An 18,313-nucleotide genomic window follows, 5' to 3' on the forward strand; every position below is an offset into this window, starting at 1 on the left:
GTATGATCTTCAATGCTCACCACCGTCTTCTTCATCCCCACCGCGAATGGTGTCCAAGTTACAATAATCGGCGTCTCCACTTCTCCCGGTGCAACAAACACACCAGGCAGCCGCACACCCACCCTTCCGTGCATGTTCACCATGTCTTCTGGTCTGTGTCCTGCATACGCCGAGTTCGACAACTGTATCGGGTAGGGAGGGGTATAGGGCTTAAGCTCTCCGTTTTCTGATCGTGCTAGCCGCTCAACCGTCATAGAGATGGTGCCGTTGAGTGTATCTCTGTTGGGGGAGACGTACACGCCGCGGATGTGGATGGGGAAGTATAGTTCTTTTGTGACAACTCTTAGATGAGCGGTGAGTTCGTCGATTCGATTTTCCAGGTCGACTATGCGCGGTCGGGGCATGGTGGGATGAGCGGATGAGTGGACAAGTGGATAAGTGGATAATTTGGTGAGAAGTGATGGATGGTATGTTTGGAAGGCGGGAGTCCCAAGGTTGGAAGCGGACTTTCATGGCTAGGAAAGGTGGAAGGGGCGTTTTGCTAATAAGCGGGTAGTGGTCACTGGGTTTGCGCTGAGTCAAACGACGAGCTTTCTATACAATAACTACGAGAATGATCTCACGTTCGCAAACTGTTTGAGAGATCGATCTAGAAAACAATAACTGAACTTGTCTTTGGAAGGAAGGTGAATCTGAGAACATGTTTATGAGCGACTTCCGTGAGAGATGGCGAAAGGTAAGTGCGCAGTGAATCCAACTACAACATCCCCTACTGCAAGAATACAACGCCTACTACCAACCTCTCAACACATCTGAACCATGACAAACCCATCTTCCTCCGCCTCATCCCTCTCCTGTTGACCTTCTTTACCCACGGGCTGAATCTGTATAATCGTCCTCGTCCCTCCCTCCAGCGTCCAAACGACCACCAGTGGCTTCTCCACCTCTTCACTCGCAACGAAGATGCCAGGAACACGTGCACCGGGTTTCCCATAGCAGTTGACGGTTTTAGCAGCGGCATCTTTCAAGGTTGGTATGGTGACCCCATCGTCACAGGCCTTTCTTGTTTCGTCCCAGGACGATGACCACTCGACTTGAAGGTTGTTCGCTCCAGGTTGGCGTATCGCGATTTTTATGTGGACGGGGAGGGATTTTATGGGACGGGAAGTGTACAAGCCGCGGATTCTGGTGGGGAGGTAGAGTTCTTGAGCTGCGGCATCTGGTTCGGCCTGAGGATTCGTTTTTGATAACTTTACCCAGGATGACATAGTGAAGCAGTGGCTGGTTCTTGGTAGTCTGGTACTCTTGGGTGATGTGATCTCACGCAGACGAAGGGAAAGCACTTGGATTTATCGTAAATGCTAATTGCTAAACATCACTGAGCTTGCTCTGCCTGGGTATATCAAACAAGAAGTGGTCGTGTGATGTATGCCCATAGCCAATCTTTTGCAGACTATCCCAAGGAACAGACTTGGCAGTACCGTCATACCCCGTTCACGTCTACTAGTTGCGCCCCTGCGCAATCACGTCCTTGATCTCTTCACAAAATCCATCCAAGTCTCTAGACGAGAGTCGGCCTTATCATTTTGCCCGCTATTGCCTTTCCCTTCCTCCTTTCGAACGCCATTCTCAACGCTTCCGCTTTTCTCGTCATCTTTTCCATCGTTCTCGCGTTTCTTAGGCGGTGCCCGACCTGCTTCGCGCGGCTCCATCCTCGCTTTCCCATCCTTGGCAGGCGTTGAGGTCGACATGTTCTTAAAGCTTTACTGGGTATGGGGCGTGTTTCTTTAGTGTATGAGCTTAGGTAAGTGTTTGCTCGTGGATGAAAAGCCGAGAAGAGGTATACGATGCGCGTTTAAGAGAGCAGACGTGTGCTTTAAAGAGAGTCTGGGGGTTTGCGAGTGATACCGCGATTTCATAACGCAGAGATGATCGCGAAAACAATCAGTCAGTTTCTATTATCGGGGTACAGTCTTCGTGTAAACGCGACATGTAGTCTGTCGATTTCATTCCATGGAAGATCTCGTAGGTCTTAGACCACCTCGGAGAGGCTTGCAGCAAAGGTGAAGACGTAGCGTCGATGTAGCCGTCACGGTGTTTAGATATTCTCCCTCACGAACACGGTGATACCTTTTGCTTTAACATTGATGAGATAAGGAGATGCGATGCCGTACGACCCGGCAGGTGGTGATGTGGGCGTACCTAGGTACCTGGGTAAGCTTAAATCTCCGGGCGATGCAACGAGATGCACTCGTTCTGTCCACACTGCCGCGCTGCCCAGATATTCCACGAACGCGCGCATATCAAGCCACAGATAAGCGCGAGCACCATATTGTCCCTCGCCCCAACAAGCTCCTCGTAAAAACGTCGCTGGGTCATTCACAATGCCGTCAACCGGGTTGGCGGCGGGGTACATGCAGCATTCTCTCGAGGTCCGGAACGCGTATCCACTCCCTCACCTTCCAAAAGCAAGTCAAGCACGCCCAAGAGCAGCTAACACGCCGTCGGACCCAACAGCTAGTGGCTTGACTTTGCTTGTTTATCGCGGCGCACGATGATGTCGAAGTTTTGTAGCTGCCTAATCCAGCGTTAGCGCGGCCGTTTCCGGGGCTAGAGCAGTTCCCGTTCAAATGCCCTTGCTATCATGCCAACTTCACACCCCGCCTTTGTGAACATCGCTATTTGCGTTATCACACACCTCGAACGAATCACGATGCGTGATGGACAGGCCGACTGTTCTTTTCGCCAGCTTGGCAACGCTGAGCTTGTCGCGATGAAGAGATTGTCTAGCCTGGCTTGTACCGCACGCGATAGCAATCCAGTCAAGGCTGTTCCGACGATACGGCGATCGACATGCATGTACTATGCGCTTTACTATCGTCCTTCCAGATGGGGCGCCCTGCCCTAGGGTCGCCAAGGTACCATGAAGCTGTATGACGCGAGTCTGGGCGGAGCTTCGCAGGAGCTTAAATAGCTGGCAAGGCTTGCTTGGTGGGACTGGGCGTGCGCGTGTTGTCTGCATCTGTTTCTGAGACGCCTATACCAATTGCTACAATGCAGATCTTCGCGACGGTTGTGTTGGCTGCTGTTGCCGCGCGGGATGCGCTGGCTTCGCCGATTCAGGCTCGCTCGCCGTATGTGGTTAAGGAGACGCATTATGCGCCGAGGGAGTGGACGAAGCTTGAGAGGTCGCATGGCGGGAAGACGATCCAGCTGCAGATTGGTCTTAAGCAGGGGAGGTTTGAGGAGCTTGATCGCCATCTTCATGAAGGTATGTTTTTTGATTCAAAGGTATGCGGCGGCATCTGAGCTAACGACGTGTAGTCTCTGACCCTGACCATGCCCGCTACGGTCAGCATCTGAGTGCCGACGAGGTCGATGAACTCGTTGCACCCAGCTCTGAGACTCACGACTTGGTGCACGAGTGGCTCGCCGAGAGCGGAATCGACACCAGCAACCTTGGCTACAGCTCGGCCAAGGACTGGGTCATCGTCCATCTTCCCATTGAGATGGTCGAGAGTCTGCTCGACACCGAATACCACAACTACAAGCACAAGGATGGCTCTGTCGTTGCGCGTACCACAGCCTGGTCTCTCCCACGCCACCTCCACGCTCACATCGACACCGTCCAGCCCACTACATCCTTCTTCCGCGGCGCAGCCCACGCCGCGACATTCGTCGACGAGGCTGTCGAGGTACCCAAGAGCTACCACACACCCCAGAACTCGTCCATCTCTGCCGTGTGCAACGTAACATCCGTCACCCCAGAATGCTTCCAAACCCTCTACAAGACCAAGTGGTACCACACCAAAGCCAGCCGCAAGAACAGCATCGGCTTCACAAACTACCTCGGCGAAATCCCCATCCGCCCAGACACCAAAATGTTCCTCGAGAAGTACCGCCCAGAAGCCGTCTCGCAAGCCTACGCCTTCAAGCAAATCTCCATCGACGCCGGCCCCGTCCAAGACGGCCCCCTGACCTACAACCAATCCACCGTCGAAGGAATCAGCCGCGAAGCCAATCTAGACGTGCAAGCCATTTCCGGAATAAGCTGGAAAACACCCATAACCTCCTACTCGACCGGCGGCCAACCCCCCTTCGTCCCCGATATCTCCACCCCCACAAACACAAACGAACCCTACCTCGCCTGGGTAAACTGGCTCCTAACCCAACGCTCCATCCCGCGCATCATCTCGACCTCCTACGGCGAGCCCGAGCAAACCATCCCCAAAAGCTACGCCGAGCGCGTATGCCGGCAATTCGCCCAAGTGGGCGCTCGCGGCACTACCCTCTTCTTCTCGTCTGGCGACCGCGGTCTCGGTGGCACGGATACCTGCTACACCAACGACGGCAAGAACACGTATCAGTTCCAGCCCGCGTTCCCGGCGTCTTGCCCGTATGTCACGACTGTTGGTGCTACCATGAACTTCGAGCCTGAGGAATCTGCTTACCGCCCGAGCCGCAATACGACGGCTGGGTTCCGCGATTTGTACAGCAGTGGCAGTGGGTTTAGCAATTACTTTGCGCGCCCCTGGTACCAAGACAAAGTCGTTCCCGCATACGTGGCGTCACTCAACTCCACCTACGAAGGGTTGTACAACAAGACCGGGCGCGGCTACCCCGATCTCGCGGCCCAGGGTCTGTATTTCGCGTATTTCTGGAACGGAACCGAGGGAACGATTTCTGGTACTTCTGCTTCTTGCCCCTTGACAGGTGGTATCTTTGCGCTTGTCAACGATGCGCTCCTGGCGGCTGGGAAGCCTGCGTTGGGTTTCATGAACCCGTGGTTGTATAAGAAGGGATACAAGGGCTTGACTGATATCACCAAGGGATTCAGCAGGGGTTGCAACGTTGAGGGCTTCCCGGTTACCGAAGGTTGGGACCCGGTTACTGGGTTCGGTACTCCGAATTTCCCTAAGCTTGTTAAGTTGGCGGGCGCGGATTGTGGGTATTAGGTCGAAGATGAATGTGGTAAGGCGTGTAAAACCTATTGGTAAAGAATGGGTTCACGCGAATGAAGTAATGTTGCGTAGTAACTTATTGTTGAGTATCATGTCGTGTATCGTACAGTGATCATATCGCAATCCGTAATCGCGTGCTCCTCCTTGCATCCCGTCCACGCCCCAACGCCGCGGTAATTGACCAAGGCATCGCTCACAAGGCAGCTGGGGTTACTTTTTCCTATTAGAAACTGTTATGGAACCAATAAATGACTTTCTTCAAAGCCACTTTTTGGTTACATAACAGTTTCTAGCAAGAAAAAGTAACCCCAGCTACCTTGCAAACCCCGGTGATCTAGAATACCTCAATGTTAATCGGGCACCGATCCGCCGTACCAACTGGCGTAGTCCCCTCCCCTCCATCTCTTCTTGTACCGTTTCCCGTTACTCCGCACCGTTCGAAGTAGCGACATCGGGGTTGGGATAGTACCACGCTGCTACAGCTACGATAACGTAGACAATCTGTTTTGAATCGTTAGCAAAAGCGTCCTGTCACCAGTACTCAGACGAGCATAGACTTACGATAAGCATAGCCCCCTCTAAATAATTCGACTCTCCGTCCCTCAAAAAGTTGCCAACAACAACAATAGCCAACACCAACAGCACAATCATGAAAATCTCAAAGTTGAGATCCATGTCCTTGCCCATTGCCCAGCCGACGAGAACCACAAGCGGGGCGTTGAAGAGTGCGGTCTGGATGCTCGGGCCGATGCAATGGAAAAGCGCAAAGTTAATCTGGCCGTCCCATGCCTCATCGATGGCAGTGAGGTGCTCGGCGGCTTTCTCAACAAGCGGGAGCATGATGAGACCGAGGAACTGGTCTGGCACGCCATTCTCGACTACGTCTTCGATGCGCTCAACGAGGAAGACGGCGAGGAGCGTTACGATGGCCAGAGAGAGGATGAGCGCGACAACGCATTCCGTGAATGTGAACTTGGGCTTCGCAAGATCTTCATGGTGATCCAGATCAGCGTGCTCGTCCGCCTCGAGAACTTCATCGAAGAGCGAGTGTTGAGAGCGCGCGTTGTACCAGATGAAGATGCAGAAAGCGATGATGAGGAGGATCGACGTCACCTGACTGATTCTCAAGACGTTATGCTGAAGGATCTTCTCGGTGAACTCGTGGTGCTTGGTCGCTTTTGCGACGGCGGAGCCTTTGAGCGCGGAGTAGTAGGCTGAGGGGATGAGCAGACCGAAGCCGGCTACGAGGAGGAGGCCGGAGCCTACTTCGCTGATGGAGGCGTGGAATTTTTGCGACATTTGGCGGAGGCCGCCTACGAAGAAACAGCTAGATCCGCGTTAATACACGTGATGAATGATGTGTCCGCAAAGCACTTACAGTCCAAGGCAAAGCAGCAAGTTGGTGATGATGGAACCCAAAATTGCAGCCTGGATAACAGGAATGAGATTCCCATGTTCACTCGACCCATCCTGAGAATGGTGCTTGGCAATCAAGATGATGAAGAGAATAATCTCTACAATCGAACCAAACGCAGTCTCAATCAGGATACCAGACACCTTCGGCATCTTCCTCGCAAATTCCTGTCCCGCGAAACCCAGAAGATTGGCCACCGGCACCATGGCAATGTAGCTAGTCGCGAAGATAGCAATCGGCATGCCCGGTGCCGCAAAATGCAGTACGATGGCTACAATGACGAACGGCCAGAGAAGGTTTGTGTATTTCGCGGCATTGCTGCCGGATCGCCAGGCTACGTTGATGAAGTGCGATGGGTGGAAGCCTTTGCGCCCGCTTTCGCCATCGGGGTGGATGTGCGAGGGGATGATGTTGTGCAGCAGAGGTGTAGATTCGGAATCATTGTTTGACCGGCTGTTGAAATGGTCGGACAGGACGCGCGAGACGTTGTGCGAATTGTCGTGGCCGTGGCGGGCGGACGACATGCTGATGGTACCTGGTGGGAGGATTCCGGATATTCGGGAGTGAGGGCAGCTGTGGTTGGCCGAGGGCCCTGGAGCTCTGTGCAGCTCTTGATTGGCTCCCCACGGTAAGGTGACGGGCGGGAAGCTTAAGAGAGAGCGTAGCAGACCTCGCGAACAGAGATGCGAGATGCGATTGATGCTTCTTCCTGCGCAGGGCAGTTGGGATGGAGGAGCTGAGGAGCTGAGGTACGAGGTTTTGCGGAGAAAGCGGTGACGCGATTCGCGACTGCCCAGACGCGGCTGGGGCTGGGCATTGGCTGAAAAACAAGGCAGGATCGTCGCGGTTGGACGACGTGTCAACCTTCTCCAGCTTCAGCCTCCATGATCGACGAGGTTACACGTCGCGATATGTTATTGCAAGGAACCCGCATTTCTTCTGGATTGCAATGACGCGTAAGAGAGGGAGTCGACGATGGCACCGCGATGGCAATGCATAGCTACCGCTGGCGAGAGGGCTGTGCATCAGACTGACCCTCTAAGAGTACAGCGCAGGAGGTCGTACCATTCCAAAGAACAATGATGCATCGCATTCTCCGATGACCTTGCCGGCTAAGTTAAAGCGTTGGTAGAGTCCTCGGATCGCCCTCGATGCCTCGTGGAGCGCATCTTCCTAACGCCAGACTCGCACTCGTGGTACAGCTCCTGTCGCTACCGCGGAACATATCGGTTACCCCCTAAAACACACACAGTAATTATGCCCCTCGCCCAACGGAGATGCGAGGGTTGGAAACCAAGATCCAGGACTAGTGGCCCATGCAATGTCTTTCGACTCAATGGTACAGTCACCAGAGCCAATCTCTGACCTTTGCGACGTGTGATTTGCGGATACCCTCGTGGGTGAGTTGGGATATCTTGCGTTCGAGGTTCATGAGTGGCTTGCTAATCACTCGATGCCATCGCAAAGCATGCTTCCAAGCCTTGGGTACCGCGGTAAGGAATCCCCTCAGGTATGTAGTCCTCGTAGATTTTTGAACTTGCTCCCGTTATACAAAAACCCCATGGCTATTATTTTAAATGGACAACCCCACACAGCCCCCAACAAACAACGCCATCCTCATGACCACATCCCCCGTGGCATGGGGATTCCACGGCAACTACGAGGACTTTGTGAAGAATGAACTGGTACCTGTGGATAACCCACCCGCCGATGGCAACTGCGCTATATGCCGGCTCGATTTCGCCCATCAGGACCAAGCGGAAGAGCAGCCATCGGATGAGCACGGCTATGGAATGACGACCCAGGACAGAATCCTTGCTGCTGCGATCGCCGCAGCAACGGTCGAGCAAACTCCCCAAGGAAACGTCGTACAGATTTGGAAATGCAATCATTTCTTTCACAAAGACTGCATCTGCACTTGGATAGACGGAGACGTCACTGCCACGGCCGCTCGCCGATCATGTCCGCTATGCAAAACCGAACTCGTTCGGTACGACCCCCTAGCCCGAGCCAAAGCTGTATGCCGCGAGATCCTTACGCATCAGGAAACCATCAATGGGTTGAACGTCATATACCGCAATGCCGCTTCGACGCGCGCAAAGATGCAAGGCCTCAGGATAGACATAAACAGGCTCAGGCTCGGGTTCAGTCACGACCCCTACGCTCTATTGACGAGCTCTAGAGATAATATCCGCGTCCGCCTACGAAATCTCATGCAAGCAGTTGGTGTCACGGATGAACGATCCTACCTCGACCAACTCGATCAACTCATAATGTTTGGCGGTTACAGCGTTCGCGACAGCGTAGACCTAGTGTACCGGTCCCAGCTCAGCACGTCCGCAGCAAAATTCGAAAGTCAAAAGAGGGACATACTAGCTCGCCTCCAACCCATCTACACGAAACTCGATGAAATAGAGCAGATCCTCAAGGAACTAGCTGAGGTGCTATACCAAAGCTGGGGCTACTCTCCCGCACACGCATCTGCGCGGCTACTGGAAGACTTTGGCACCGCTGATCCTGATGAGATTAGTCCTTGGCTACTGGCTCATCTCAATGGGCAGTTTAATGTGGAGATTGACCTACATTTTGTTGTTATAGATGCGGAGTGGCTGCGCAAAAAGGCGGCTTGGACTAAGAAATGGTTGGACCCCGCGGAATATGGTGTAGCGCCGGTGAATGCGGGAGGAGTGGAGGACGAGGGGCATGAGAGTACGGCTGGTACGGCGGGGGAGGGAGATGGGCCGGGTGTGGTGCATGTTGAGGATGTGGATGGGCGGGGGGAGGGTCAAGGGCGAGATGGAATGGGAGAGGGTGCGGGTGTTGGGTATACTGAGGACGGTGAGGAAGAGGAAGAAGATGCGAGAGTGGTGTATACTGAGAATGTGGAGGAGCAGGAGGAGGAGGAGGAGGAAGATCAAGATGAACTTTACCATGACATGGCAGAGATGCACTTGGGCTCTGGAGACAGGCCTCATGATATGTAGCCATTAAGGTTCGGACTCAAATCCAGCAAGCAAGGTTTGGGTCGAGCTGCGCGGTTGTTTAGTTGGGGTTGCCGTCGGGGTGAGAGAGGAAGTCGCCCGATTGGGTTAGTGCGCAAACGAGTATATTTCCAAACATTACTTCCCCCACCCTCGCTGCTGCCTTCTTCTACTTTCGCATCCTCACATCGACAGTTACATATTGGCTGCTTTCACGATGGCGCAATCCCCCAGCGGCAGTCAGGCGCCCGCCGACGACGGCGATGCACCGGATCTTTCACACCAAGCCCCACATCATGACTCCGCGCTATCTCTTTCCCTCCGCAATGAAGCTGAAGCGATCGCAGAACTATTGGATCTGACTTCCGCCGACGACGACTCAATGGATGAGGAGGTGCGATCTCACAAAGACAGCCAAAACTACGTCAGTAACACCGGCCCATCATCTCGCTCACCTCACGTCATGCCCCGATAAGACATGACGCCTGCACCAGATAGCTCATTACATGCGCAAGCTGAAGCGAATGTCTCAATTGTATCACTACAACAGCACGATCGCATTAGTAACCAAGCTACTCGCGACGGAAGACACCAAAATCGACCCATCGCTGTCCTCGTCTCTGGTTGACACTCCCAATCTGCGCGTCACTAGTGATAAGATTGCTGGCGAAAAGTCTCCACGCCAAGCCGCAGACCAGGAACATGGAAGTCTACAGGTCAGCTTGCATGGAAGTAGAGCTCTTCGTGTGGGCTAAATCGCATCCACGTATCCTCGATGATTGCTTCAAGGACACGTTTGCCGACTTCAAGCTACTTTTAAGTTGGCTGCATGCACGGGATATGGCGGTTGGAGACGACGAGTGGGTTGCGGGATGTATGGAGGAGGCGGTCAATGCTGTGGTTGTCGCTGATAGGGGTGGGTATAATGGGAAGAAGGCGGAGGTTAAGGAGACGGTGTATAGAGCAGAGTTTGAGTAGGGGTTGGTATCTGGTCGGTGTTGGAAGGGTGGGGTGTGCTTCGGTGGACTTTGTCGATGTAGTTGGTACGTGAAAACGAATTGAAGTCCAGCACGATACGACGTGAACAGTATCTGGGGTTGATAAATATGGCGTTTGCCGACTACTGAGCTCTTCGTGAAACCTCTCTTGATATGTGCGGGTATATGGTATCCGTCATCTCTAACGACACACAAACTTCCACACGTCACGCTCTCCATGTATCTCTCTACGCAAGCACAAAAGACATACCCGCTACCCCCGCCACCAGCACAGCCAGATCCATGTTCCGTCCCCATGCTATCCCCACCGCAGCACTCTCGTCATCATTACCATCACCGCTAGGCTGATTGACAGACTCAGCAGGCACACGACTCCCCTCAAGCACATTGTCGGGCGCGATGCAAACAACGCTCGTCTTCGCCTTCTCGTTCGCAACAGATGCGACAACAACAGGATGGGGACGAGTGATATACTCGTCGTACATGGTGAAATTGTCCAACTCGTGATCGTAGCTCGAATTGCCTACACCGGCGGGGCCGTAGCCGACGAGCGGGGCGGTGTGGTAGCCCTCTGGAAGTTGGACGCCGGTTGGGGGGACGGTGCAGGTCATGTTTGTTGTGTTGAGGGTGCCTCCTGTACAGAGAGTGAGTTAGTAAAGCCCCGGACGCATAGAAGAGGGAACTTCGAGCTAAAAACCCGACGTACCGATCATGCCCATGCTACTCGAGAAACCGGATCCACAAATCTCTTTCATCTCCGTTTCGTTCAAGTGCGGTGGCGGGCATACGAACGAAGCGCGTCCGCTGGTGCCGTTGGTCATTTGCTCTAGCGCGTCATCCGGGAGCGTCAATTCGCTTTCTAGATAATCCAGACATTCCTGCGGTAGTACGCCATCACACCCGCTCTCGTCGTCGCCTTGTCTGACATTATCAACGCCATGGAAGAACCACACGCAGGTTTGGTCGAGGCTGTTGGGGGGAGCGCTAAGGTACACCATTGACTGTGCATCGAATGTCCGGCTCCACCTGTCTGGATCGCGGAATTCGCCGAATGTGACGGAGATGCGCAGGTCGGACACGTTTGCTGTGCCGCTGCCGTTTACGGGGTAATTGTAGTGGTCGCCTAAACGGTTTAGGTCGGGACAGCTGTCGGAGCTGGGGTGGATTTCGCTGCTGTTCTGGGCAAGAGATGAGGTGATTAGGAGGGATGCTGCGATGAGGGCGCTGCTGAGTCGGGATGATCTTGATGCCATGGTTGGAATGTGTTTGTAGAGGTCGTTTGGTATTGAGACTGGTGACGATTACGTAGAAGAACGAGGGCGTCAAGTTGTTTTTGTACATCCTAAGGCCAACCACTTTGTTGCCCTGACGGCTGTGCATCGCCCTGCCCAACTTGACGTCACATCGTAGTCAGCCTTGTTTCGCTGTGGTGCAACAGGACGCCTGATTATGTGTTGTTATTCGCGGTCGCGGCTATGCGATACTGACGCTAAGCCTGCGATTGACGTAAAAAGGTACCACAGGGATCAGCCGCCAAGTCTGTGGTCGACACGCGATGCATGCACAGTCAGACGTTTCATAGGCTTGTACGGATCGGGGCCGGAATGCTGTGATCAGGGCGAGTTGTGTGGCTTTGAGGTATGCCAAGCTGGATGTCACGGCTGGGCTTTACCCACAAGGCACGCCTTAACCGTCGGTGGTAATGGATTACTATTCCTGCGAACTCAGGTCCAGATGCGCATCTAGGAATTGCTTTGATCGTGTGGGCGACGGTTCGATGGCTACATCGCTTGCGGAAATCATTGTGCTTTCCATTAATGATGTGGTGGTACCTGGCGCTCACGTGACGTCGCAGTTCGGCATGCGGAAGGAAAGCTAAGTATAGCTTTCACCGCCTTGTTCTGGTGAGATTCGGAATTAGAAGGAGCAAGTGAGTAAGTAAAGTATAGCAAATCTACATGGGCGCATGATCGATAGGCAAGCTATGCCATCAAGCTCCTGTATTGAAGTTGATAGGATACATAGAAGGAGTGAAGTGCAAGGTCGACAGCGGGGAAGGCTTGACCTCGTCAAGTGCGGGGGGCGCTAAGACCACCCTGGCCTTACGCGACTGGCCGCCTCTATCGCCAGAACTTCATCACTATCTTCTCATCCCACCTTTGATAAGCTCATCGACGCGCATAACAACTCGCGGTCCTCGAAATGACGAGATGTGTGACCGACTATCCTTTCGAGTTGCCAGTGCGCACTCAGAACGCTTCTATACTCCGCCAAGGCCAGTCGAAACAGCATGTCGCGCACGATCCGCATAGCCGCTGCACAGGTTGGCGCAGTCCATCGCACTGACATCCGTGGAAACACAATAGACCGACTCGTCCGTCTTCTCAATCAAGCCGCTGAGCAAGGCGCACATGTTGTACTATTCCCAGAATGTACTTTTACCACCTTCTTCCCTCGTCATCTCATCACCAACGAAGCGGAACTCGAGTCGTTCTTCGAGCACGGCGATGTGACTACAGCAGAAAACACGAGACATATCTTCGAACGAGCTAAAGAGTTAAAGGTCGACATCTGCATCGGATTCGCAGAGGCCACAGATGACGGCGACCACTACAACTCCTGCGTCTATTATCACGCCAAGTCCGGATCTATTTTGTCAAAGTATCGAAAGGTCCATTTACCCGGAGACTTTGACCCTTTCCCCGAGCCCGATGCCGTCAACCAGCTGGAGAAGAGATACTTTAAGCCGGGTAATTTAGGGTTCAACGCCTTCCGAGTACCTGGCCTGGTGGAGACCACACCTGAACACGGCGAGCCCATCTTCGGCATGATGATATGCAACGATCGACGTTGGGCAGAAGCTTGGAGAAGCTTGGGTCTCCAAGGCGTCGAAGTTGTTCTCGTGGGCTTCAACACGCCTGGCTTCGCTCCTCAGATGTGGGGTGCATCCGCTGACGTGAGTCCAACTGAAGCACGTGCTGAGGCCATCTTCCATCACAAGCTGGTCATGCAGGCCCACTCATACACCAATGCATGCTTCTCCGTCAGCGCAGCGAGATGCGGGTTGGATGATGGGAAGTACGATCTGGTAGGAGGCTCGACTATCATTGGGCCTGATGGGAAGATCATCGCTGAGAGCAAGACGGAGGAGGATGAAATCATCGTCGCCGATTGCGATCTTGATCGATGCCTACCAGGAAAAACGCGGACGTTTGACTTTGCCAGGCATCGACGAACAGAGCATTATGGCATTTTGACTTCTCAAACGGGAGTTGTCGAACCGCCGCGACTAGCACAATCGGAAAAAGTGCATCATGAACCCAAGGCTACAGCGAGCGATGGTAACCGTAAGATGCCGGCCTCCGTCACAGGCGCCAGATCTCCAAAGCACATCCGCATCCTCCTCTGCAACCCCAACGCTACCAAATCAATGACAAACGCCTGTCTAGAAACACTCAAACCAACACTCCCACCCGACGTCACCGTTTACGGCTTTACAGCCCCTAAACCAGCGCCATCAGCTATCGAATCAAACTTCGATAACATCATGTCCGCAGCCGCCGCCGCCCGAGCTATCATACCCGTTGCACATCAGTACGACGCATTCCTCATAGCTTGCTACAGCGATCACGCACTCATAAAGGTCCTTCGTGAAGCACTCTCGCAGCCGGTAGTTGGCATCATGGAGGCCTCGCTGTTCGCTGCACGAACGCTGGGTGGTCGGTTTGGCATCATCGCAACAACGCGACGATCGCAGTATACGCTGGAGGACTCCGTGAAACACTACGGCCTGGAGTCGTTCTGCGCTGGTGTAAGAAGTTGTGATCTCGGGGTTTTGGAGTTGGAATCGAAGCCTGGAGAGGAAGTGCTTGGCGTCATGTGCGACGTAGGTAAGAAGCTGGTTGCGGATGGTGCTGATGTGTTGACGCTTGGGTGTGCTGGCATGACGAACATGAAAGCTGCTGTTGAAGAGGCGGTTGGAGGTCATGTGCAAGTGATCGATGGTGTGCTGGCTGGTGTACATCATCTGGTTGGTCTTTGTAGACTTGGGATGCAAACGGCTAAGAGGGGTATGTACGCGAGCGCGGAGATAGACAGAGCGAAGAGGTCAAGATTAGTATTGAATGCGTTTGGTACATGAATGCCTGCATGGAAACATCACTACGGTTGATGTAGCATGAGCACCACGTATATATGCTCGCTCAAGTCCAGCGCAACCTCGTAGTTATGCCAACATCTTCGCCCACGAATTCAACCATCGTGCAACATCGACATGGCCGGAGACCAACCTTCCGAACAGCCCAAGGCTAAGCCTGCGGCATCAGAATCTGACAACATAGAACGCTTTGCTGAACACGTCAACGAGCGCAAGAGAAGGCGTAACCTGTGGGGTCAGTACGTGGACGAGCAGTCACGCAAGAAAAGTGACAGAGAGAAGCCTGTTCATACACCAGATCCTTCTGAGTCTACCAACTCGAAGGGAACGCAGACTGATGATGCGCCGTATGCTAAAGAGCCGGACGTTGATGGCGCCACGGGAGTCGATGACAAGGACGTGGAAGGAGAGGGCGTGAAGCTGGCGAACAAGGGTGGACATGAAGATGGGTTTGTTAAGACGCCATGTACTGGTGGTGCGTCGGGGGAGCGGGATAACATGGATTTATATGAGCCGTAAAGCGAAAACGATGAGATTTTTGGCCGTCGACAGTCAACAGCTGATTGCAAGGCGTTTACACTGTCTATCATGGTCTACATAGCCGTTTGTACTCGCCCGTCACACTGATGGCGTTCGATTTACGAACAACCACTGCTATTCGCCCTTGCATATATAAATCGCTTCTCTTCCCTCTCTTGTGACACATCTCACTGCCCTACTTACACAAAGTTCCATCCTCCCCACCAATCCCTTATCAGTCCAAAGGATCCTAAAATTTGCCGCAATGACTAACACATCTCCCACGAGGCTATGGGGGAAAGAACAGCCTCGTTCTGACTCTGAGAGAAAAGGCTCCCAAGGAGAACTCGGTGCGAATACTGAAGCCCCGATAAACAAGATAGGTAGAGTCTTGATGGAGAGTCGAAATTCGAAAGCCGTGGACTCAAATGTTTCTGGTGAAGAAGAGGGGAGAAAGACGGAGGGAGAAGAGAGAGCGGCAGATGTAGAAGCAGAGGAAGGTCAAAGTACAGGTGTTGATGAGACGTTCGGTAGCGTGATGGACAGGGTTCGGGAATTGGAGCGTAGGCGGTAATGCGGTGGCGCAACATCTTTCACCATCACCTTAGCCTTAACTTAAGATTTAAGACTCCCGCTTTTTGCAGAGCAACATATTAATAATGTTTGACAATAGCTAAACGGAGATCCTGCAGAGGTCTGCAGCCCTCCTCAAATTTGAATTCCGATTCTAAGACTATCGAGAGATGCGCATAAGATCAAGCTATACATGCCACCTCTTTACCGGAAGTAAGTCGGTGCCGTAGCTTTCGCAGCCATCCAAGCCTCATCCAACGCCTTGACAACATCATCAGGCAGCGCGCCCTTCTCCAAATCCGCTAGATTACCTTCCAGCTGCTTCAAACTGCTAACACCAATGATTACACCATCATTTCCGCCCTTGACTCGTGTCTTCAGTTCAGAGTGGTGAACGCACCATCGCAGCGCAATTTCGAGCAGTGTGAGATTATGCTTCTGCGCAGCGTCTTCAGCGATCTTCAGAGCCTGGAACGTGGCGTCTTTGAAGTAGCGTTCGCGGTACATGCTTCCGACGCGATCTGCTTTGGTGCCGAAACGGCCTTCGTCGGGCTTGATGTCTTTGGATTTGATCTTGCCGGAGAAGAGACCGCCGGCTAGGGGGTTGTAGATGACGATGTCGATGCCGTATTTGCGGCATGCTGGGATGAGCTCGGGTTCGATGGCGCGAGCTTGCACAGTTAGACGATGCCCTCCGCATGAGAAGGTAGATACTTACTGATTGCGTTGTACATGGCCTGGTAAATGGTCGGCTTCACCCAACCCCGCTCCTTGCAGATGTTGTATACCTCCGCAACTTCCCACGCAGCGAAGTTCGAAAGACCGAAATTGACAAACTTGCCCTGCTTGTGCAGCTCATTCACAGCACCGAGTGTCTCCTCGAACGGCACGGAATGGTCCGGCGCGTGCAGGTAGAAGATGTCAACGCAGTCCGCCCCCAGCTCTTTGAGACTAGTCTCGAAATGCTCTTTCAGCCTATCAGGCTTGTGAACACCAGCCTCATAAGGATACACCTTGGTGGCGAGAGTAAAGCCGCGATCCTTCCACCCCGCCTGGCGCGTCCATGCCTCTTGCTTGCCGCCAACGTACATGCGCGCCGTATCAATCTCATCGTAGCCCTGGGATTGGAAGTAGTCGAGATGCTTGGTGAATTCATCAAACTCTGTGATGCGCGCACCGCTGGTCTCGTCGGGACCTGGGATGCATTAGTCATGGTGTTGGGGTGTTGATCTGCGAAGCTTACCGAATGTCATCAATCCGAGGATGACTCGGTCTTTGGGGTTCTGCGCAATGAGAGGCATCTTGGCGTTTTGTCTGAGTTGTGCGGTAGTACGAAGTAAGGAATATTGATGTAGAGCTTCATGCTTGCCGTCATTGTCGCGAGATGACGACAGCGGGGTGCCCCACCCGGAGATAAAGACGCGGAGATATGCGGAAGAGCCGAACGAACCTTCTTCATTGATGGATGTCGATACACAAATGCTGCGAGTATCCCACTCCCTATTGCTTCGACTTGTACCTCAGTCCATTCCAGCGAAACGCTTCCAAGTCGTTGTGAGCCTTATCTACGTCAACATCCTGGTCGCTCTCGAGCCTTCCGGGTTTAATCCACGTCCATCCCTTAACGAAGATGGTCTCCTCTGATGACATCCAATGCCAGATCAGAAGTACTGCCGCGGTAGTTGGTAGAGAGGCAGCCCAGTAGATGCCAAAGCTTGGCTGTATGACCTTTGGCCCGTCCCACTTGAGTAAAGGCATAGCGAAAAGAGTAGCGAAGAAGGTAGGAGGCAGAAAGATCATGGTCATGATCGCGATAGTCTTCATCGAGTAACTGTCCTTTCGTGCTGCTAGTGCGATCTCCTTGCTACTTTTAGCATCGTCACGCGTGAGTAGGTTGAATATCTGGAGTTCACAATCAGCTGCTGGTGCGACGTCCTGGATTGTTTGTTTCAACCTACTACAGCCTGCTGCGTGCGGCCACGCTCTTGGAGATAAACTGCCTGCAGCTCGCCCGATTTCGTCTGACCTTCCAACATCGATGCAGCGACAAGGATATCGTCCAATGGCATTTGAACGCTGGGAGTGCTCGAAGATTGCGCAAGCGTCGAATGAATTGGTGACAAGGGTTGGGCTGATACAAGGTCGTTGAGGATTGCTCTTACAATGCAAGCGTGCCGGGAGACATTTGCAAGTGCCGTAAGTACGAATCCCAGCCGCTTAGAATGCTTCATTAGCTCATCCGTACTTGGAGGAGAGTCGTGCAGCACCTCATGCCATGCGCCATGCCCAGTGGTAACCTCTATGGATCGAATGCGGCCCAGGTTTTCGAAAGCAGTGCCTTCGATCCAACGGACCGTTTGTATGGCACACACGAAGGAACAGAAACGCGCGTCGCTTATAAGATCCTTGTGGTGAATGATGGTGTCTATCACACTCTTAAAGATCTGCTGAGGATACTGGGAATGTTCTCGGGGTATGAGCACGGCTTTGGTGGTCGTCGCATGAGGGTCGTAAGTCCACAGCATCGTATACGACACGGTATGTAGGTAGCAAGCATACTGCGTGCCACCTTCCTTCAGTCGAGGAAAGAACCCGTATGTCGAAGACAGTATCATGCCAAGCCAGTACGGATCGTACCCGAAGTTGTCAAAGATCTCCAGAAAGGTTCGCCGGTCGATGGCAAGGACTCCTTCGAAATCGCGCTCCAAGCT

General features: G+C 53.2%; 8 protein-coding genes across 8 annotated transcripts; 4 read left to right on the forward strand and 4 right to left on the reverse strand.

The window, feature by feature from the left end:
* Positions 1-3,054: 3,054 nt before the first annotated feature.
* J4E78_008243 (uncharacterized protein) lies at positions 3,055-4,955 on the forward strand (the record flags this gene model as incomplete). Its single annotated transcript, XM_049368845.1, has 2 exons — positions 3,055-3,271; positions 3,325-4,955. The coding sequence occupies 2 exons, from the start codon at positions 3,055-3,057 to the stop codon at positions 4,953-4,955; spliced, it is 1,848 nt and encodes a 615-aa protein (XP_049219289.1).
* Positions 4,956-5,384: 429 nt separating this feature from the next.
* Positions 5,385-6,899, reverse strand: J4E78_008244 (uncharacterized protein; the record flags this gene model as incomplete). The annotated part of the gene is made up of 3 exons (XM_049368846.1): positions 5,385-5,462; positions 5,523-6,288; positions 6,340-6,899. 3 exons carry the CDS (start codon positions 6,897-6,899, stop codon positions 5,385-5,387), a joined length of 1,404 nt encoding a protein of 467 aa, XP_049219290.1.
* A 944-nt stretch (positions 6,900-7,843) lies between these two features.
* Positions 7,844-9,359, forward strand: J4E78_008245 (uncharacterized protein; the record flags this gene model as incomplete). The annotated part of the gene is made up of 2 exons (XM_049368847.1): positions 7,844-7,885; positions 7,971-9,359. 2 exons carry the CDS (start codon positions 7,844-7,846, stop codon positions 9,357-9,359), a joined length of 1,431 nt encoding a protein of 476 aa, XP_049219291.1.
* Positions 9,360-10,581: 1,222 nt separating this feature from the next.
* J4E78_008246 (uncharacterized protein) lies at positions 10,582-11,607 on the reverse strand (the record flags this gene model as incomplete). Its single annotated transcript, XM_049368848.1, has 2 exons — positions 10,582-10,988; positions 11,061-11,607. The coding sequence occupies 2 exons, from the start codon at positions 11,605-11,607 to the stop codon at positions 10,582-10,584; spliced, it is 954 nt and encodes a 317-aa protein (XP_049219292.1).
* A 1,037-nt stretch (positions 11,608-12,644) lies between these two features.
* Positions 12,645-14,495, forward strand: J4E78_008247 (uncharacterized protein; the record flags this gene model as incomplete). Its single annotated transcript, XM_049368849.1, has 1 exon — positions 12,645-14,495. The coding sequence occupies one exon, from the start codon at positions 12,645-12,647 to the stop codon at positions 14,493-14,495; it is 1,851 nt and encodes a 616-aa protein (XP_049219293.1).
* A 132-nt stretch (positions 14,496-14,627) lies between these two features.
* On the forward strand, positions 14,628-15,029 carry J4E78_008248 (uncharacterized protein; the record flags this gene model as incomplete). The annotated part of the gene is made up of 1 exon (XM_049368850.1): positions 14,628-15,029. The coding sequence occupies one exon, from the start codon at positions 14,628-14,630 to the stop codon at positions 15,027-15,029; it is 402 nt and encodes a 133-aa protein (XP_049219294.1).
* Positions 15,030-15,806: 777 nt separating this feature from the next.
* J4E78_008249 (uncharacterized protein) lies at positions 15,807-16,903 on the reverse strand (the record flags this gene model as incomplete). The annotated part of the gene is made up of 3 exons (XM_049368851.1): positions 15,807-16,273; positions 16,321-16,797; positions 16,846-16,903. The coding sequence occupies 3 exons, from the start codon at positions 16,901-16,903 to the stop codon at positions 15,807-15,809; spliced, it is 1,002 nt and encodes a 333-aa protein (XP_049219295.1).
* A 199-nt stretch (positions 16,904-17,102) lies between these two features.
* On the reverse strand, positions 17,103-17,671 carry J4E78_008250 (uncharacterized protein; the record flags this gene model as incomplete). Its single annotated transcript, XM_049368852.1, has 2 exons — positions 17,103-17,504; positions 17,561-17,671. 2 exons carry the CDS (start codon positions 17,669-17,671, stop codon positions 17,103-17,105), a joined length of 513 nt encoding a protein of 170 aa, XP_049219296.1.
* Positions 17,672-18,313: the final 642 nt, after the last annotated feature.

The sequence above is a fragment of the Alternaria triticimaculans genome (assembly GCF_023758025.1).
Source record: "Alternaria triticimaculans strain BMP 0046 chromosome Unknown scaffold_14, whole genome shotgun sequence".
Classification (NCBI taxonomy): domain Eukaryota; kingdom Fungi; phylum Ascomycota; class Dothideomycetes; order Pleosporales; family Pleosporaceae; genus Alternaria; species Alternaria triticimaculans.